Source organism: Mytilus galloprovincialis, chromosome 11, assembly GCF_965363235.1.
Source record: "Mytilus galloprovincialis chromosome 11, xbMytGall1.hap1.1, whole genome shotgun sequence".
Lineage (NCBI taxonomy): Eukaryota > Metazoa > Mollusca > Bivalvia > Mytilida > Mytilidae > Mytilus > Mytilus galloprovincialis.
This window is the reverse complement of record NC_134848.1, coordinates 54905922-54925844: the sequence shown is the minus strand read 5'-3', so window position 1 is coordinate 54925844 and position 19923 is coordinate 54905922. Positions and strand designations below refer to the sequence as shown.

At 32.9% G+C, this 19923-nt stretch overlaps 2 protein-coding genes across 2 annotated transcripts in view; both read left to right on the top strand.

Annotated features, from left to right (window-relative positions):
- LOC143052400 (uncharacterized) overlaps positions 1-19923 on the top strand; it is a 106590-nt gene that overhangs the window by 59105 nt on the left and 27562 nt on the right. The gene's annotated exons all lie outside the window — the stretch shown is intronic.
- LOC143051988 (uncharacterized) overlaps positions 5567-19923 on the top strand; it is a 38007-nt gene continuing 23650 nt past the window's right edge. Inside the window, exons 1-7 of the mRNA XM_076224959.1 lie at positions 5567-5631; positions 8864-8908; positions 10926-11005; positions 12186-12266; positions 13316-13451; positions 17476-17567; positions 19282-19353. Of these exons, the coding sequence (XP_076081074.1) occupies positions 5625-5631; positions 8864-8908; positions 10926-11005; positions 12186-12266; positions 13316-13451; positions 17476-17567; positions 19282-19353 (513 nt within the window). The 5' untranslated portion in view covers positions 5567-5624. The remainder of the gene's footprint in view (positions 5632-8863; positions 8909-10925; positions 11006-12185; positions 12267-13315; positions 13452-17475; positions 17568-19281; positions 19354-19923) is intronic.

The following is a 19923-nucleotide window of genomic DNA, read 5'->3' as shown; positions in this document are numbered from 1 at the left end:
GGATAGAAAACTACTTTAGATGACCCTCCCCTCTTATCATTGATAAAGATTTGCATTCCTATCGAGGCGTCAGATTTTGTGGCGTCTCAGGTGGTAGAGGCTTTTGATAAAAAAAAAAAAGAATAGATTTGCTATATACCGTTCTTTATCTGAAACACATCTACTATATTATGATAACACATTACAAACTGAAGACACTTCATTTTGCCTGTTTTTTTAGTCTTATAAGACATCGGTTTTTGATTTCATAAATAGTAAAAAATGACTCAAAATATTTTGTTTTAAAGCTGGAAAATTATTTCTTTTCTTTTTCAGTCATTTTTATAGTCAGACAAAAAAGTCACGGATGCACCGAAACATGGAGAAAATCTTGGAGCAGACCTTCATATAAGATTTGCCGAAACCACCAACTGTGAAACTCAATCATTGGCATCATAGTTCTTAGTGTAAACATATTTATTTTTAATGGATCGGAAAATAAGTTGTTGCAACTTATATTAATCCTGCGTCTTTGGATCGGCCATTCCGCGCTCACACCAGTTTTCTGTAATGTGTCCAATACCATTTGGAAAAAGAAAGAACATCAGCAGGCAGATTTAGTTTTTTTAAGATTTTGAATTGCTGTTTTGATATCGTTAAAAATAGAAGGGTCATCGTCCTCAGGTCTCCTAAAAAATGCCGGTGAGTGTATTATTGAAGAGAGAGTCATCGAATTCGTTTTTGAGTGAGTGCTTTTTGCGTCGTGCACGAGTGCTTTGAGAGGAACCTGCCGAAGAACTTTGCAGGACCGTGGTGTAGTGGCTAGTGCATCAGACTACTAACACAAAGGTTCCTGGTTTGATCCCGGCTTCGGATAGAAAATTGCAGGGACTAAATGTTTGGCTCTCCCTTGACACCTTTTGCGTGTATCTTCTTGAGTAAACGATGATAGTCCGTTGGAAGGGGATGATAAACGACTGACCCGTGTTAAGAGAGAGCCATATGACTTGCACGTTATAAATACCCTTGTAGATTTCGAAAAAGAGCAGGCTAATCCCGCAAAGTGGAAAGGGATTAATACAAGTTACAATAACGTTTTTCCCAATCCATTATAAAAAAATATGTTTAAACTAAGAACTCTGATGCCAATGATGGAGTTTGACTGTTGTTGGCTTCGGCCAAATCTTATATGGAGGTCGGTGATTTTTCTACATGTTTCGGCGCATTGGGTCACAGCCGTGACTTTTTTCTGAACATGAAAGTGATTGAAAAAGGAAAAGAAATCATTTGCATTTTTATCCATCTGATGAGTTAAGACTTTTTCAACTGATTTTGTATTATTCGTTCTTATGTTATTCTGTTATTCCACTGTCTCAGGTTAGGGAGCGGTTGGGATCCCGCTAAAAAGTTATCAAAGCTACCAGGATTATAATTTAATACGCCAGACGCGCGTTTCGTCTACAAAAGCCTCATCAGTGACGCTCATGTCAAAATATTTATAAAACCAAACAAGTACAAAGTTGAAGAGCATTGAGGATCCAAAATTCCAAAAAGCTGTGCCTAATATGGCTAAGGTAATCTATGCCTGGGATAAGAAATCTTTAGTTTTTCGAAAAAATCAAAAGTTTTGTAAACAGAAAATTTATAAAAATGACCACATTATTCATGTTATTGACATTCATGTCAACACCGAAGTGTTGACTACTGGGCTGGTGATACCCTCGGGGACGAAACGTCCACCAGCAGTGGCATCGACCCAGTGGTGTAGACAGTTATCAAAGGTACCAGGATTATAATTTTATAAGCGTGTTTCGTCTACATAAGACTCATCAGTGACGCTCATGTCTAACATGTTTAACCCCACCACATTCTGTATGTATGTGCCTGTCCCAAGTCAGGAGCCTGTAAAACAGTGGTTGTCGTTTGATTATGTGTTAAATAATTGTTTTCCTAAATTTTTTGTACATAAATTGGGCCGTTAGTTTTTTCGTTTGAATTGTTTAAAATTTGTCTTTTCAAGGCCTTTTATAGCTGACTATGCGGTATGGGCTCTACTCATTGTTGAAGGCAGTAAGGTGACCTATATTTGTTAATTTCTGTGTCATTTTATGTCTTGATGGCGACCGTAAAATGTCTTGAGTTATGACCTTAATTTGATTGATTCATAGCCCTGTCCTATCAACTTTTGAGAAAGCAGTATTCCTCGTTCAACAAAATCAACGTACTTTGAGCTAGCTCTAGAGTAATGTATCAATTGAGACACATATACTCCATATGCTGGTGCCGCTGGGATGTTGCTACACAGAAATGGAAAGTTGATTATAGGAAAGTTAAAATCCTCGCGTTTGTCATAAATTTTGGTATTTATCCTACCAACAGTAGTCATTTCGAGAAAAAGGTCTGAATCTGTTATTATTAAGAGACAGTACATCATCAATATACCGAAAGATGAAATTAAAAGACTGGGCTAATTTCTTTTCTCCTTTCTGTACAAGCCCTTGGATAAATACAAAAACAAATCTGCAAGTAGAGGAGCGCAGTATGTAACCATTGGGATTCCTATAGTCTGTTGGAAGACCAAACCTCCAAATTCAACAAATATGTTGTCAATTAAAAAGTCCAGCATGGTATTGATATCTTCTTCGGTGTTTTTTTTTTTGCTTGACTCTGTATGATATTTTACAAAGAAGGCTGAATTCCTGCTCAAAACTAGATATTTAAAACGTCTAGTGCCTGACACCCCGAGCGACGCTTAACATTTTGATGAAAACTAGTTTTAAAACCAATTAATTTTAAGTAAGAAGCTGGTATTTGATTAATTTCCATGATAGGAATTCAATTCTATAGAAAGATAACGGGGGAAGTCGTCTACAGTCGTTTTTTATCCAGCAATTTGCATCTGAAGCATCACAATTAGCAACACGGAAAACTAGGGAGATGTGTTTGAGAAAATAGAGCACTGAAAACGACTGCTTCTGCTTGTAGAAAATAAATTTTGTGTCACTTCCTTTCGTGTAATTCATAATATGGTACTAAGAATTCTAAAGAAAAATGTTGGTACTTGAACTTATTATGATAGTTTTTCTTCGCTTCAAAATTGCCACCCCGTGTCAAACATAGTGGTCACCCCCCATGTGGCGTTCTACACAGTGAATGATATATCTTGAAATAAGGATTGGTTTAAAATGCGATTATTGTTTTGATATTAATCTACTTTTATAAAATTGAGATATCATTATGAAAAAACGAAGGTATCCCTTTCATGAAAAAGCTTTGATTTCATTTTCGGATTTGGTGATACGCTTAACCTTTTTTCTCTTTAATTACCAATATAAATTGTGACATGTGCATCTGCAGCAGTTACATTGATACTGCATATGTTAATACAGCCTTTGGGTTAGTTTCCTGAGTTGTCATTAGCCAAATACATGTAGTTAGTATTTGGTGATGGCATAAAAATACAGATATCGCTTGATTTAAATTTGCTGTTTTAAAATTGAAAAACCAATTTCATGAAAAAAATTTAATCTAGTCATGTTAAACTCTGATTATTTGTCTTGATTCGGCTCATCCTGTCTTTTTTTTTACTAAAAACTCCTGTCCTGTGTCTATTTCAAATTAAACACAAGCCGCCCCCTTAATACACATCAAATGATAGCTCCTTAATTTAGCATTATTGAAAAAAATAAAATCACAAAAATACTGAACTAAGAGGAGAATCGAATCGGCAAGTCCATAATCACATTGCAAAATCAAATGACAAAACACATCAATAACGAATGGACAAGAACTGTCATATTCTTGACTTGGTACAGACATTTTCAAATGTAGAAAATGGTGGATTAAACCTGGTTTTAAAGCGCAAAACCTCTCACTGTGATGATAGTCTCATCACATTCCGGTATATTTACAACGATGCGTGAACTAAACAGACATAGTAAGTAAAATAGTCAAAATATAGGTACAGCAGTCATCATCGTGTAACAATTTTAAAAGGAACAATTTAACAGAACACAAAAAGCATCTATCTTCAAACACATTCATTGATTCGCGTGACCCATGCCCGTCAGTTTACAAAACGTAGACGTTAAACAACCAGCTTCAGAATTTTATTTTGGGTTTACTAAACTAAGCTACTATAATTAAATCATATTTCTATATGAAGTTATAAAGTACATAACATACACTAACTATTTATTATCATAAAATACTTCAGACGGTCATCGGCTCGGAGACAAACCGGCTATAAAATGTGGATCTCTGAATTAAATTTAATTTATTTAATAGTAAGTAATTCAAAGGTACGTTCAAATATAACTTTCTGGTGATGCGTTAAGTTATGAATACAATGATGTTAATTTGGTTTCTATTCAAAAGTGTATAATAGTTATCAAAGGTACTCGGATTATAATTTAGTACGCCAGACGTGCGTTTCGTCTACATAATACTCATTAGTATCGCTCATTTCAAACAGTTAAAAAGTAAAACAAGTACAACATTGAAGAGCATTGAGGACCCAAAATTCAAAAAAGTTGTGCCAAATACAGCTAAGGTAATCAAAATATTAAACTTGTTCTTGATTTACAAAATCCGGAACTCTGTGAACAACATATACATTGAAAATATCTATATATAAGTACAATTAACCAATGACCTTGATAAATAACAACTTATATGATATGTTATCAATAATGATTCCGTGGGTTTTAATGAGAGGATACAAATCATGCATCAAAAGATGTGAAGTTTAAATATTTTTATATAAACTTATATATCTCTTTGAGTATTATGTGAAAAGCACAAACTTATCGACCTAACCGTTAACTGACATATTCCATTGAGTATTATGTGTAAAAACATGTACTTATTAACCTTAGCGTAATATATAAATTTACTCAAGACTATATTTGAGCAGCTAAATAGTGTGTATATTAATCAGAGCTTGGTGCGCATGTTTTGTTTATATTGCATATACATGTACTCAATTGATATTCATTAAATCATTTCAACAATTTTCTTTTTGTATTCTTGTCTTTACGCTCATTGTATTTTGTAGTTGAAGATACATTATGTGTTCATTAATTAAGGGAGAGTCTATTTGATTGTTTAGGGAGTAAAGGGTGATGGTAGGATGACATTAAAAGAAAAAAGATGAGACACTTTGCAGGTTGACAATTGATGTAATGAAAAAAGTCATGATAAAGTAATAAAAAAGATAGGACAAAATAAAGTTAAAAATAAAATATAATGCAGAACACCATTCTAAAAATTCGCACGTAATTCAAAAAGGTGTTTAAGCATGTCATTTAGCAAGTTTTCATCGCATTTGATGTCCTTATATGGAGTGTCGTATGTTAAAAAAAATATTTGCTTCGCACGATCCTTAAATTTTACCGTATTTGTAATTGAACTGCCTATATTTCAGTACTTTATTACTATATGTCATTAGTTGTTAGTCAAAAAAATACTTCTTTCTACATTATTTAGCTATAATACATATTTCAGGTGGATCTTTTCTCGCTTTAAATGTTTCTATAAACAGAACAATACACAGTAGTTTTATTTTAATTACTATCTCTGATTTCGTCTTATCTAATTTATCGTGACATGTCGTATGATCAAATTTACGCAAACTGATTGAAAGAATGAAAAGTAAGTATGCATATTACATATAGTGCATTGTACCTTATAGTCGAAATGAGACTGTTACATATTAGCTAAAGATGTTCACTACTATTGTCTTGGCATAGAGGATAGTGCCACTCTTGTCTCAGACAAGATATATACTGTGACATTCCCAGCTTGTAGTTTATTTCACCTGAGTTGAAGGCGACGGTGATATAAACCCTTAGCCGGGTATGTCACAGTATATATCATGTCTGAACCTGAGTTAAACATATTTATCCTGCAATTAGGTTTCTACACTTGAAAATGCCTGTACCAAGTCAACATCAACAATGGGCATATCACATAGTTCAAAGTCGGCCACGAAAGAAGCCGGATGACATAATGTTAAACAATTCAAACGATCCAATCAACAGCCAAATTTATGACAAACTATCTACGAGGGTAAAAATATGACAGATCGCAACCACAGTATTGCAGCTTCCTGACTTGAGACAAGCATATATAGAATGATGAGAGGGTACCTTTCAACAACCTTTTATGTGTAGGGATCATGTGATTAATGACTCTAAATAGAGAAACCTAGAGGCTTTAAAATATCTAGAAAACGTAAAAACAGGAAGAGTGATCATCCTTCATTTTGTAATATTTATCAGTTATTTTTTTCTTTAGTATACCGTACATTGTATTTCGTCACAGTATTTGTACACTATTTTTGCAAAATTTTCTGTATTTTTTGAATTATGATTTTGGAATGCCTTATTAGTATTTTTTTTTAACATAGAGCTTCACACGCTGCTGTGAAAAAAAAGACGGAAGATAGATAAAGAAAGAAAAACAAGAAATCATATATCGAAGAAACAAACGTCAGAACATAATGTACCATAATTGCAAAAAAAGTGTGACACGATGATTGACAATCATCGAAATACAACAGAGAAAGCTTAGTTATTGTTTGGTGCACAGTCATAGGTCTATCTAAAAGCATTGCAACATAATTCATTTGATTCTCAGAAGTGCATGATAATGTCTTAGAACCCCTTTATACGACAATTGATCAATCATGATACGACCTAAGATAACGTATAGCGGTTTTTTTTCGAGGGGTATACATTTTCGCTTATTTTCGCGGATCGAACAACAGCGCCAAAATGAATTCCGCCAAAATAATAACCGCCAAAATAGTTCGTATACTTTATTCGATTAAAATCGCGAAGTTTTACACCCGCAAAAATAACTCGCTATACGGTGTACCCCTTATATTGCAAATAACTAAAACTATCCATGAATATTGTCGATTCTTGTCGGGGATTTCGCATGTACCGTGTTACATAATCTTTACTCAATGTTGACCAACATTTACCCAGAATTACCATAATGAATCATTTTTATTGTTACTTTATCAAAAGCATCCGTTATTTTGTTAGATATTCATGAAAATAGCGCAATGCTTTGTAACTTCGTTTAAACAAAAATAAAGAATTCATATGAAGAGTTAATTGTTGTTATTTTGTTTGATGCATATTGAGAACTTAAGAGCATTCGATACAGTTTTGATCCCATATTGAAATTTTACTGACCATATGGGTTATTTTTTGCCTGATTAAATCAAATATGTAATAAAAATATACTTTCATGTGCTCTTTTTTGAGAAAAATGAGGTAGAACTTTTATACATTTGCTTATGATTGGAATATGTGGACGTATTTTTCCTCTCGAAAGAAATGTATAACTTTTTTGTTTGAAAACATAAACACAAGCTGTTTATTGATAAATTATTTGTAAATTCTGTTTTATATAAATGGCCCTTAAAATTGTGCAGATTGGTTTTTCAAATAACTCATATTTATCAAATTGTCGTTTTCATGAAAATTGGCCCACATAAAATTGAGAATGGAAATGGGGAATGTGTCACAGAGACAACAACCCGGCTAAGAGTAGGCAACAGCCGAGGGCCACCAATGGGTCTTCAATGTACAATGTAGCGAGAAACTCCCGCACCAGGAGGCGTCCTTCAGCTGGCCACTAAACAAATATGTATTCTAGTTTAGTGATAATGGATGTCATACTAAACTCCTTAGTATACACAAGAAACTAAAATTAAAAATCATACAATACTAACAAAGACCAGGGACAGGCGCAAAATTGCGGCGGGGTTAAACATGTTTTTGAGATCTCAGCCCTCCCCCTATACCTCTAGCCAATGTAGAAAAACAAACGCACAACAATACGCACAGTAAAACTCAGTTTAAGAGAAGTCCGAGTCCGTTGTCAGAATATGAAACAAAAACATAAACAACATGACAATAATACATAAATAACAACAGATTACTTGCAGTTACTGACATGTCAGCTCCAGACCTCAATTAAACTGAATGAAAGACTAAGTCTTTATCATATGAATATCAGGCACAATCCCTCATGTTAGGGATTTAGTATCATACCATCATGAAATATATGAGAAGAACATAACCCGTGTCATGCCAACAATTGGTTTTAGAATAAATGTGTGTAATTCCGATGCAAAGACCCTATAAGTGAATCAATATTAAAGCTAAAATATGCAATCGTTAATGACTTAACATCACCATCGTAACTATATCCGTTTTTCATAAGTCTGTTTAAAGGTTTTGTTAGCTTTTGAGGTGAATACTGACAAGTTTGTACTTTGTAAAAAATCCTACCTTAAAAGATTGGATGTGAAATACCTGAACGTATAAGATGTCTGCATGTTGAGTTATATTAACGAATGAATCATTATACGGATGATAAAATTTAGTAAATGTTTTGACTAGTTTGTGAAATCGAAAACCCTGGTGTAATAATCTTTCGGTTATTCATAAAATGCTCTCGCTAAAATTTAATACGTTGTTACATACACGAGCGAATCGTACCAGATGAGATATATTAACATAAGGGAACATCACCATTTAACAAAAGGAATAAAAAATCATCTCTTTTATCATAAATTTTTGTATTAAGCTTCTGACATTTTAAAAGATCGTGATCCATGAACTCGTTTTCAAGTTAAATAAGTTTAAATGATCAAAATTAGTCGAAAACTGAATCTTTTCCCGATAAGTCATAGTTTGACGTCGCAACAAATTACGTTAGCAAAGTGATTACATTCCCCTTAACTGTATCGTATGCCCTTAACCATAAGAAAATAGAAGTCTTATTTGATATTGTGCAAGAATGTTGCTTTAACTCTCAAATTGTTGTAGTATTTATAGAAAGGATAATTGTTGTCTCTTTACAGGCATAAGTTTGATGATAAGTATCAGCTTTGTTGTAAGATCAACACGTGAGTATTATTCTACCGAAGTTATTAGGCTGGTCCTTTCCCTTGCAACATATGGGTATGTTAGAGCCAAACAGATAAAGGACAGAGAACCAGTCTGTCGTAGTCATTTGAGCTACTTTATACTGCCAACAACTGGCTCATTTGGAATTCATATCTTTCACCGTGATTGAGTACGCTGCTTCTGAAGAGTGACTCTCGCCTTTTCAGAATCTAATAGACTATTTGTTATATCATTGTCTGTGCACCAAAATGAAAATAACTTTACGTCATTGGTTGCATTTTCATTGTTTAAAATGTTTTTGACCAATTACAAAATTTTGGTTTATGCTTTTGAAAACATTACCAAGAATGCATTATATTCCGAAACGGCGAATTTACCTGTTCAGTATCAAGTCGATATAATGTGCCCAAATGTCACAAGAACCGTGGTTCTTCGTTTTATGGAATCTGAAAATCCTCTACAGAGATGTATTCCTACTGTAAATCAAGGCAACAGTAGTACACCGCTGTTCAAAAGTCATAAATTGATTGAGAGAAAACAAATCCGGGTTAAAAACTAAAACCGAGGAAAACATATAAACTTAAAGAGGAAAACAACGAAACAAGAGCAACGCTTAAGTGCAACAAAAAACAAACGACAAGAAACACTCAAGAAAAGATAGTGGTTGAACCTGGTTTTCTGGCTATCCAAACCAGGCGCTTTTATGGCAACGTTGAATATGACACTAAAATAACAACATTGCATTGCATGAATACAGTACGAAAAAAATGCAAGTACATTCAGGACAGAGAAATACACTAATAAACTAAACAATAGTACATTTTGACATGCAAACCACAGAATGAAAACGAACACGTAAAACAATATAGGACAGCACACAAAAACAGCACAACAGAACCACCAACTGTCTGTCACATGACTGATTCAATGCCACAAAAATGACGTCACAGGATATAAAATTTGATATAATTCAAGAGTACATGTAAGTCATGTACATGTAGTTGCTTTAAACCTAAATCTTATATATCTTAGTAAAATACACAATTGCATCTCAAAATAAACACATTTACGTTTAAGTTACACTCGACTTACTCCTCTCAATATAAACGATGCCAGATATATACATGTACGAAAGACACTATAAAATTGTTTAATGATTATTTGTTCGGATTACCTTACTTTAGTGCAATTTTATACTCATTATCTGTGTAGAAATGTAAATTACTTAGTTTTGCGTCATAAATGGTTTTGTTTCAATTCAACATGAAGACATAAACATATCACAGGGAAAATTCCAACAGTGTATAACAAAGAATAAATAGCATAGTTATATCCAATAGTCAGTGCTGTCATTTATGTTGGGTTTTATTTCTTATAAATAATTTTATCGTTATAATTTTTCCATTAAAATGAACTTGCTTAAGAACCGCTCAGTAGTTTCGTAACTGAAATGAAAATAGGTCTATTGTAATCATATTGCTACCTTTTATGACAACGGTAATCGATGGATTGTGCTAAATATTTGTTTCGAAAATAATTATTCAACAGTTAGAACCATGTTATCGTAAAAATCGTGAAATGCAGGTAATCCACAATAAAACAACTTATGACAAATTGATACTAATTAGAATTTTAAGAAATAATCGACATGAATAAATGCTAAATTAAGTCCACGACGTACGAACGACGGACTTGGATCGTTTGAAGTCAGTAATGATAACAAATTATTAGTATTATTTCAGTATTATATTTTTCTCTGGTGATGAAGTCTTATTCAATGAAGCTTATAATGGCAGTAATAGTGACAGTCAATTAAAGTGGAGGAGAAAACACCAAAGAAACATTCAATCTTAACGAGAATAAAGCGAAAACACCATGCACATAAACATGATAAAGATCCACTTACAAACAACAGTACAAACACAAAAACAAATTAAGGCTGACAAACACAAACTTTACAAAACTGTGGAACCCGTCGTGTTGCCCATGTCATTAAAAAAAACTTCTTTATTTTAGTTGCAATAGTTTGTCTAGACTGTAGAGGTTTAGTACAGCCATACGACTGTGCAACTGTCACTGTGTGTAGTACAAACGAGGTATTATAATATGATATATATTAATATAAAATCATGATCTATATGGAGAAAAAAAAAGAACATTTAAAAGTCAGTTTTATCGAAGGTCAACCTTTCCTGTTGAATTCATCTTTGATCAGATAAACAGTTTTAATTAATTTTGTCAACGACCGTTTGCTCCTTTTGATATTATTTCCAGTCGAAAATTATATAGAACCATTATCTTTGTCATTTCATTATCTATGTAAATTAGGTAATTGTTTTAATTTGAATGCATTACTATTGCTTGGAACTCATCGTCTACTATTCAAATCTAGTATACAAATAAAAATTGTTCTCGTGTTTGTACATAAACAAAACTACATGTGACACTCCGGAACAGGACCTGCATACCTTTACGTAGTACATAATATCACCCATGGTTCGTGGTGAATTTTGTCTTGCTCAGTCGTTATTTATCTACGTTATGTTTTGTTGGTGGTTGTTTATCTTTTGGTTTGTTTTCCACGGTACAGGCATTTTCAAATGTAGAAATGGTGGATTGAACCTGGTTTTATAGCGCTAAACCTCTCACGTTTACGAGGCTCATCAAATTCGGTTATATTTACTTTTATAGCTGACTATGCGGTATCGGTTTTGCTCATTGTTGAAGCCCGTACGGTGACCTATAGCTATTAATTTCTGTGTCATTTTGGTCTCTTGTGGACAGTTGTCTCATTGGCAATCATACCACATCTTCTGTTTTTATATATATGGCAAACCTGGGTATTTGATTTAAATGTTAGCGAATGAATTTTTATCAACCACAAATAATATCACATTGGAACAGTTGTTATTCGTATTGCACAGGAATTCAATATTATTACAGTACAACAATCGTCTACATAGGTATAACATGTATAACCTTTATAAATTTGTATACAACAATTTCTCAATTTTTACAATTGCATATAAAAAAAACTATTTGTTTGCTGTTATAAAAACACGTTTAAAGGAAATTGCTAATAAAAATTATGACCAAATTTAGCTTGTGAGTGGATTTAACATTATTTGAGTACCTAAATTAACATGTTACACACCATCAACATGTCTCACAGTGATACAAATTTGGATGAACAGCTCGGGCCTTTATGACGATTAAGATATTGAATATTTGTATAACAATCTATAGTTTCATACCTATATTTTGTAACTGTTTCAGGTGTGTTATATAGAGAAATATGAAACCAGTAACGGGCAAAAATCCTGGCATTTATACAATGTTGGTTGCAAATCACCCAATGTAAGTAACCGTTTAGTAATGTTAGCTTGAATGCATGTTTATAAGATATATTTCAAATCCTAACCGTAGCGATGAATTATGCTAAATTCACGTCTTTGCGGATTATATTTCTGAGAGATGTCGATCGTTACCAAAGACCTCAAAATGAACAGATAGAAAGATTCAAGATTTTATATGAATCAACATTCAAATTTTTATCAAAAGTATACTATCAGAAATGAGGCATATTTGAAAACAAGATGCAAAATATGTGAATTGTTTTGAAGTTAATTTCCTTTCATTTATGTTTTTTGTTGTTCCCATAAGTGTCATCTTTCTCTATTGTTAAATATCATAATGAAATGGTGATCCCCATTAAACAGGGTAACCTTATTTCATAAAAGGATGATTAGTTCATGTCTGTTGTCCAGCTCTGAATCACCCGAATCTAGAAATGTTGTAAACAGTTTCAAGATAGACAACATGATCTGCAATGAACACTTAATTCCTAAATACATACATGGGCGGCCCATAATCTTGTTTTGTTCCATTCAGTGTAAAAGACAGGGTTTATAGTCAATGTAAATTAGCAATCAGTTCTGGAGAAGCAAGTAAATAAATTACGTCCGAACAAGAAATAACAAACACACCTGGTACAAGTAAAATACTTATAATTATAATTAAGTTAAGAATACTAGTAGCACTCAAACATTTGTAAAAGTATTCTTAAAATTCTTCACCCAATGAAGTCTTTTGACATATTTGACTCTTCATGTCGTTAGATTTCATTCTCTTGAACATATATCATTTATCTCCTTTCCTCATACATAAAATCGTATTGCCTTAACTCTCAAATCGGCAGCTGAACCTCGAACAGATTTAATATTAGAACCTTAAAATTGTTACAAATGACATAATTTTGAATCTTGCAATGTCAAAGGTAATTTGTACAAAATATAAATGAAGACAAAATCGCAAAAAAAACCATATAATTGATTTATAAGAGAAATTATGTAATTGAAACGGTTAAACATAATTGTAAGCAACTTTTTTTCGTTTTATTATTTGAGTTCTGTAGCTCATCAGGTCCAATTTTACCAGTAATCGGCAAACGGAGTGCCAGAAAACGTACTGATAGGACAACATGTCATGAATGCTGTAGTGACAAGGATATCTGTAATTTGGAAGGTCACTGTGGTTCTAAAAGTATGCTATATTACTAAAATATTTTATTATTATCGAAACAAAAAATAAATAAGAGATGTAGACATATATTGATAATTTAAAAAATGCATATGCAGGATAGATAAATATATAATACTAACAAGAGAAGGGTAAGGTAGAGTTTAATTTATTCTAAATTTTATTCGTTTCTTATTGTTAACTGTCTGTGTTAATGATGTTTTTGTCCCATGCGGGTAACCCTGGCCTCACAACTTTTTGGAACTTTTGGTCCTCGGCGATCTTCAACTTGGTAGTTGTTATGGCTTTCAAACTTTTTACATCTGAGCATAGTTTTGTGTGGACATAGCGCGCGTCTGGTGTATAAAAATATTTTTTAACCTGTGAGGGCTATTATTCGTGTGTTTCTATGTCCTATACTTTCTCCCATTTATCTGTTTGTTAATTGTAACCCTGTCGTGTAATGTTGTCATTTTAATGTTATAATTAACACTGCCATTAAAGCGGGAGGTTTGGCATGCCACAAAACCAGGTTCAACCCAGCATTTTTTCACAAAATGCCCTGTACCAAGTCGGGAAAATGGCCATTGTTACATTATAATTCGTTTTTGTGTGTGTTACATTTCGGTGTTGTGTCTCTGTTGTGTCGTAGTTCTCTCATATCATGTATATTGGATACGTATCCCTCAGTTTTAGTTTGTAACCCGGATTTGTTTTTTTCACTATCGATTTATGAATTTTGAACAGCGGTATACTATTTTTATTTTTTTATTTATTCAAACTTGAATAGCTAACTTGGTAAAACAAAATATGGTCTCTATAGAACATATCCATTCGGCAGTAACAACCATGCTCAGCCGACGCATTTGTTTGGCTATGCGTGATGTATAAAGTCGCCGCCACTGCCATGCGGAATAGAGAGTCAAATTACTTATCTCGTGTCGGAGAGTGCCAATTGCAATAAATCATTGCAACAACTCTCTGTGGGTTGAATATTTTGTATGTTGCAAAGTGAAATTACAATCTCTATTCAACATAACTGATCTTTCCAGTGACTTAATTTTCAAAACGTACCATTTGTACGAAATAGCTTTTACTGAACATTAAGCAACGAACAAAACATTAGTTAATCATTTGATTTTGAATAGGATTATTGTATATTTTTTTATGATTATGTTTTAGTCAGTTGCTTTGTTTGACTGTGATCTATAAAAAATTGTCATTTTATCGGTATTCATACCCCCGTTTCAAAAGTGTAGGTATACTGTTTCACCTTTTTAAGTCTGTCTGTCTGTTTACCCGTCAATCTGTCAGTCCATCCGTCCGTCTCTGATTATTTGTCTTCGCATCTTTTCCAGGAACTACATATCAAGGCTTTCTGAAATTTTGTTTTAGGGTTTATATGAGTCAGCTTTACCGTTTGATGCGTTATTAAATCATCAATTAACAACTTCCTGGTTACCTTATAATTTTAGCGGGCGGGGAATCATTAGTGAACAGTAGCTCAATGATTCACTTTTTTAACCATGCCACATAAGCGGGAGTTTCGGCTAGCCATAAAAGCTCGTTCAACCTACCTTTTCTTTTTAAATGTCCTGTACCAAGTCACGAATATGGCAGTTGTTATTACATAGTCCGTTTATATGTATGTTGGAGTTTGTTTTTTTTGTAGCAGTTTAGTGTTTTTGTTGTTCCGTTAGGTTTCCTCTTATAGTTGATGTGTGTTTCCTCAGTTTTGGTTTGTGACCCGGATTTGTTTCAGTTAAAACGATTTATGACTATTTATCAGCGGTATACTACTATTACCTTTATTTTGCACAGTAATTCCAATTATTGATACATTAACCTTTAATGTATGTTTGGGTTACTCGCCTCATTCTGTGAATATATCAGAAATATAAACAACTGTTATAAAAATGGCAGGTTTAGATAGCTAAGAAACCCTGTTTAATTCACTATTTTCTTCGGGAATATGGCAGTATTTTTCACTTTTTTCCCTTGTCCGATAACAATTGATTTTGTCAATTTTTATAGGTTGCACTTAGTAAATATATCTGTTTCACAAACCATGCCTCTTTTGGGGAGATATAGAATATTCAGACATTTTGTTTTGTTTACCTACTAGTTCTCGGATATGATCTCTATGTTTCATCTCGTAGAGACATAACTTGGGAATGTTACCAGTATAATAACACATGGATAGCGGCTAAATTAAATTCTGAGGAAGACCCAAAGTAAATTTCAGAATTTCATTATTAGTGTACACTCTTAGAAGTTCGAGGCATATACGTGTTGAAAATATGCCACACAGCCCTATATTTTAAACTTTGAAAAAATAGTATTGCATATGAATTTGCTTTTGCAGGAGATATTTTTTTAAAGAAACTTAATAGTAGAAGTGGCAAATAGTATCCGTAAAAGGAGCTCTTTTTGGAAAATTGCAGTGTCTATATTTACAAAAGTGTAAACTATACATGCTATGGAGTTTCCTTTTTTGATGTTTTCTCTTGTAGAAACAGCTGTTGTTATACATTTGAACTTTATCTTAATTCATTGACACTTTTTTCTATCATATATTTGATTGATCGACTGACTGGCATCTCCTAAACGTACAATTGCAAATATTTCATTAATTTTCGAACCCATTTAAACAATTATTCTAATAAGTACGTTCTGTTAACATGGCTAAGTTGGTGGATTGGTGTTTTGAATGCTTTTAGAAAATGAGGTCATGACAAATAGGATTAATAGTTTTTCAACTGGCAACGTAGGGATACAATACATAGTTACTGCAAAGGCTTGTAACGTGCAAAGACGGAAAAACAATTCCTTCATCGCACGTGCTTGGTATTCATACATCCCGCATAGCCAAATAGACACTCCTCTTTAATTGGTATATCATAAAATTGTGAAAGGAAATGGGGAATATGTCAAAGCGACAACAACCCGACCATAGAGCAGACAAAAGCCGAAGGCCACCAAATGGTCTTCGATGTAGCGAGATACTCCCGCACCCTTTTTTACTGTTTTCATTCGAGCATCTCTGGTGAAACTTTTGAAGACAAAACCCGAGTCTTGCGTATAAAATTTTAATCCTGGTATCTATGATGAGTTTTTTCATATACTTCCTTAGTTTGGAACTTGAAGCTGTGAAAATGCTCGAAATTTGTCGGATCTTGAATGATTATAACTATTTAGTATTGAAAACCCTCCACATTTAAGGGGCATTAGCTGTTAACCGATTTGACCCATATATGGCCATGTGATTAATCATCGAGGTGACCTCTGAAGAATGCCGACGATCGTATTACCCAATATAAACAAAATTTTATATATAAATAGATACCAAACACGTGTAATTAGATTTTTCAAGGTATGTTTGATTTCATATTATCATGATTATAGGTTAAAAAATATGTTAATCATCGTTTTTTTATTTACCTGTATAATAATAAATTTAGTAGATCAAATCAGTCAACCAATTTGTTTTCCTTTTTTACTAGTAATGTTTTCCTTTAAATAGCTGAACATGCATAATTAATGTGTAATTAAGTGTGCTAAGGGGTTAAATTGAAGGACACATGAATACGTATTCAATGAGGTCAATTCACTTGCAAGTGAATAATTCATCAGCGATATTTCTTTGCTTATTTTCACAAAATTTAACCAAAATGACTGCTAAAAGCAAATTATTATTTCACTATCTCATTTTCATAAATGATTGAACAAACACAAAAATCATTTCTTTTATATAACTCGTAGTTAATGCTCCTTTAAATTATAATGCAAAAAAGAAGAATTGATTCAGTTGCTAACAAAACAACTCTTCACCAGAGTCAATTAACATTGAAGTAAGTAAATATATGTCACCGAAGATTTATGCTAACGAAAAACGCGTCTGGTGTATTACAGTATTATCTGGTATGATGGAAAATTCCGAAAGGATAAGTTTTTAGGTTATCATAAACATATGTTAAGAAATACACAACTTGCTGCTACATATTTGGCTAAAACGGAAAGGTATTAAATTATCTTTATTCTGTTGCAGGTGTTACCCTTCCCGTAGGATCAACCTTATGTTATTCATGTCCTCTTGCCATGGATCCTAATAAATGCAATTACATTGCCCTGTGTGACTCGGTAATGTATGACTGACTCACAAGACATATTTTGGTATTTGTTAGTTTACTGAATAGGTGTGATACGTTTAAGCGAAAGTGACCCAATGGTTATTAATTCAGCATTTCAGAATCCAATTCGTAATTGATAATTTTTCAAAATTTACACTCAGAGATGAGATTAATAAACAGAATTTTAAGCAATTGGTATTCCACCAAATTTTATTTGTTGGCGGAATTCGGTCCCCAGGTGTGTACGCAATGTGAAAATGTCTTCAACTTCCATTTATAAGGGACTTGTGTGCAATCCTCCGAAATTAAAGTCGATAAACTTTAATATCCTGTAAAAACTGCTTAACCTTCAAAATTTTTACGACTTTAACAAGTCAAAACAAATCAGAATCCAGTTTCTGTAAGTGGAATACTACTTTATAGATCTGATTGTTAACATTATGTAGTGTTTTGCATATCATGACGAAAATTAACAATATACACTTAATCTAGAGAGAAATCAAAGGTAGATGTCTGTTTGATAGATTTTGCTCTTTTAGGTCTTTTTTGTCATATACATTCTGGGATTTTTATTATTTGGCTTGTAACGTCCCTGATGTAGGTGAATACAGAAAAACGCTTGGAACGCATGCAATTTGTTTTTCTTTTTATCACACCGAGTTGATACCGCTGCTGGTGGACTGTCAGTCCCCAAGGGTATCATTCGCTCTGTAGTCAGTACTTTAGTTCTGACATGATTTAAAACTAACTTTCTACAATTGTCCGTTTATACATTTGGAAATTTGAAAGAATCTTAGGTTTCAGTTCCTTCAGGCAAAGTTGACGTTTTATAGAAATGGCTGTTTTAGGTCCTTTGAATTTTTGAAATACTAAGGCTTGTCTACCTCAGGAATAGATTACCTTAGCTGTACACTTTTAGGAATTTGGTTCTAAATGCTCTTCAATTTCGTACTTTATTTGGCCTTTTTAACTTTTTTGGATTCGAGCGTCAATAAAAAATGTAATCCTGGTATCTATGATGAATTTGTTTAGTCATGTACAAAGTAGGTCTTCGACTCCTTCGGTTGTTATACATCCTTAGCTTTTATATATTCTCCTTTTAGCGTTACTGATGAAGGTAAATTAAGAAATGCGCTTAGGACAAATGAAATTTTCTTAACGTTTATTTCCTTTTCTTGTGTCATTAACGATTCATACTATACACCGAATCTCTAAAGGCTATTATAGTACATCACATCTCTTACAGTCAAAAGTGTACATTGCATCTGTTTAAGTCATAGCTAAATAATGCATTTCTCAAGGTCTTTGTTATTTATCTCTTATAGTCCAAAGTATACATCCCATCTTCTTAAGTTTAAAGGAAATACACCACATGTAAATGCATATGTATAAACTATATCTCATATAGCTATAAGTATACACGACATCTCCTAATATATTAGGTATACAGCACATCTGAATGTATGAAGGCCGAAAGCAGTCAAATAACAACAAAATGTTGGTCCTATTTTTAAAATGTACAACATGACTATGAAGATACATATGCATCTTTGATGTGATACACATTCAAGTATTAAAAAGAAAAAGTATATGACAGCATCAAATAAATTTACATGAATGGGGATTACAGATTGTAAATATTTTGATTATTTGATTATCATAACCCGGACTGTTAGTCTGACCTTCTTAATTTATGTTTTCATTTTTTGTTAACAATATTACAGGCATGCTCTTTAACACAAACACGAAATTTGATTGGTCAGCCTCGTTGGACTCATGGGTGTTCAGAGAAATCGGTATGTTGCATGTTGAAATGTTTTGAAGAAGCTATTGGAAAAAGATATAATACCAGTGCAATTATTCTTCACGCAAAAGCACACGAAAAAAAGAAACGATATTTTATATTTGTCTATATCTCAAAACTATAGTAAGGGTTTCAACACAGAACAAAAAATACTCACATCCATGAAAGTTCAATCCCCGTAACACCGGTTGAGCGATCGTTTTGCTAGATATTAATCGGAGTACAGCTGAAAATTGAGGAATAGATTATCGGGATAATTTTAACAAACTATGTTTTATCTGGCAAAGAAATCTTATAAATACTTCAATAAATTCCCTGATAAATTACCGAAACTGTACAAATATTTTGACATTAAGGGCTACATGAAGATGTATGTGACTAACTTGGGAGGGGGGTTGCCTAAACATAAAGGCAAAGACAACAAAGCCAATCAAATCAAGCCTTATTAACATGAACTCTCCTTTATTCTTTTTAATAGATTGCAATTCTTCTTTTTCTCATACTAAAAAAAATATAAACATATAATTTTGTAAAATGTTTATTCTAAATGCATATGTTATAT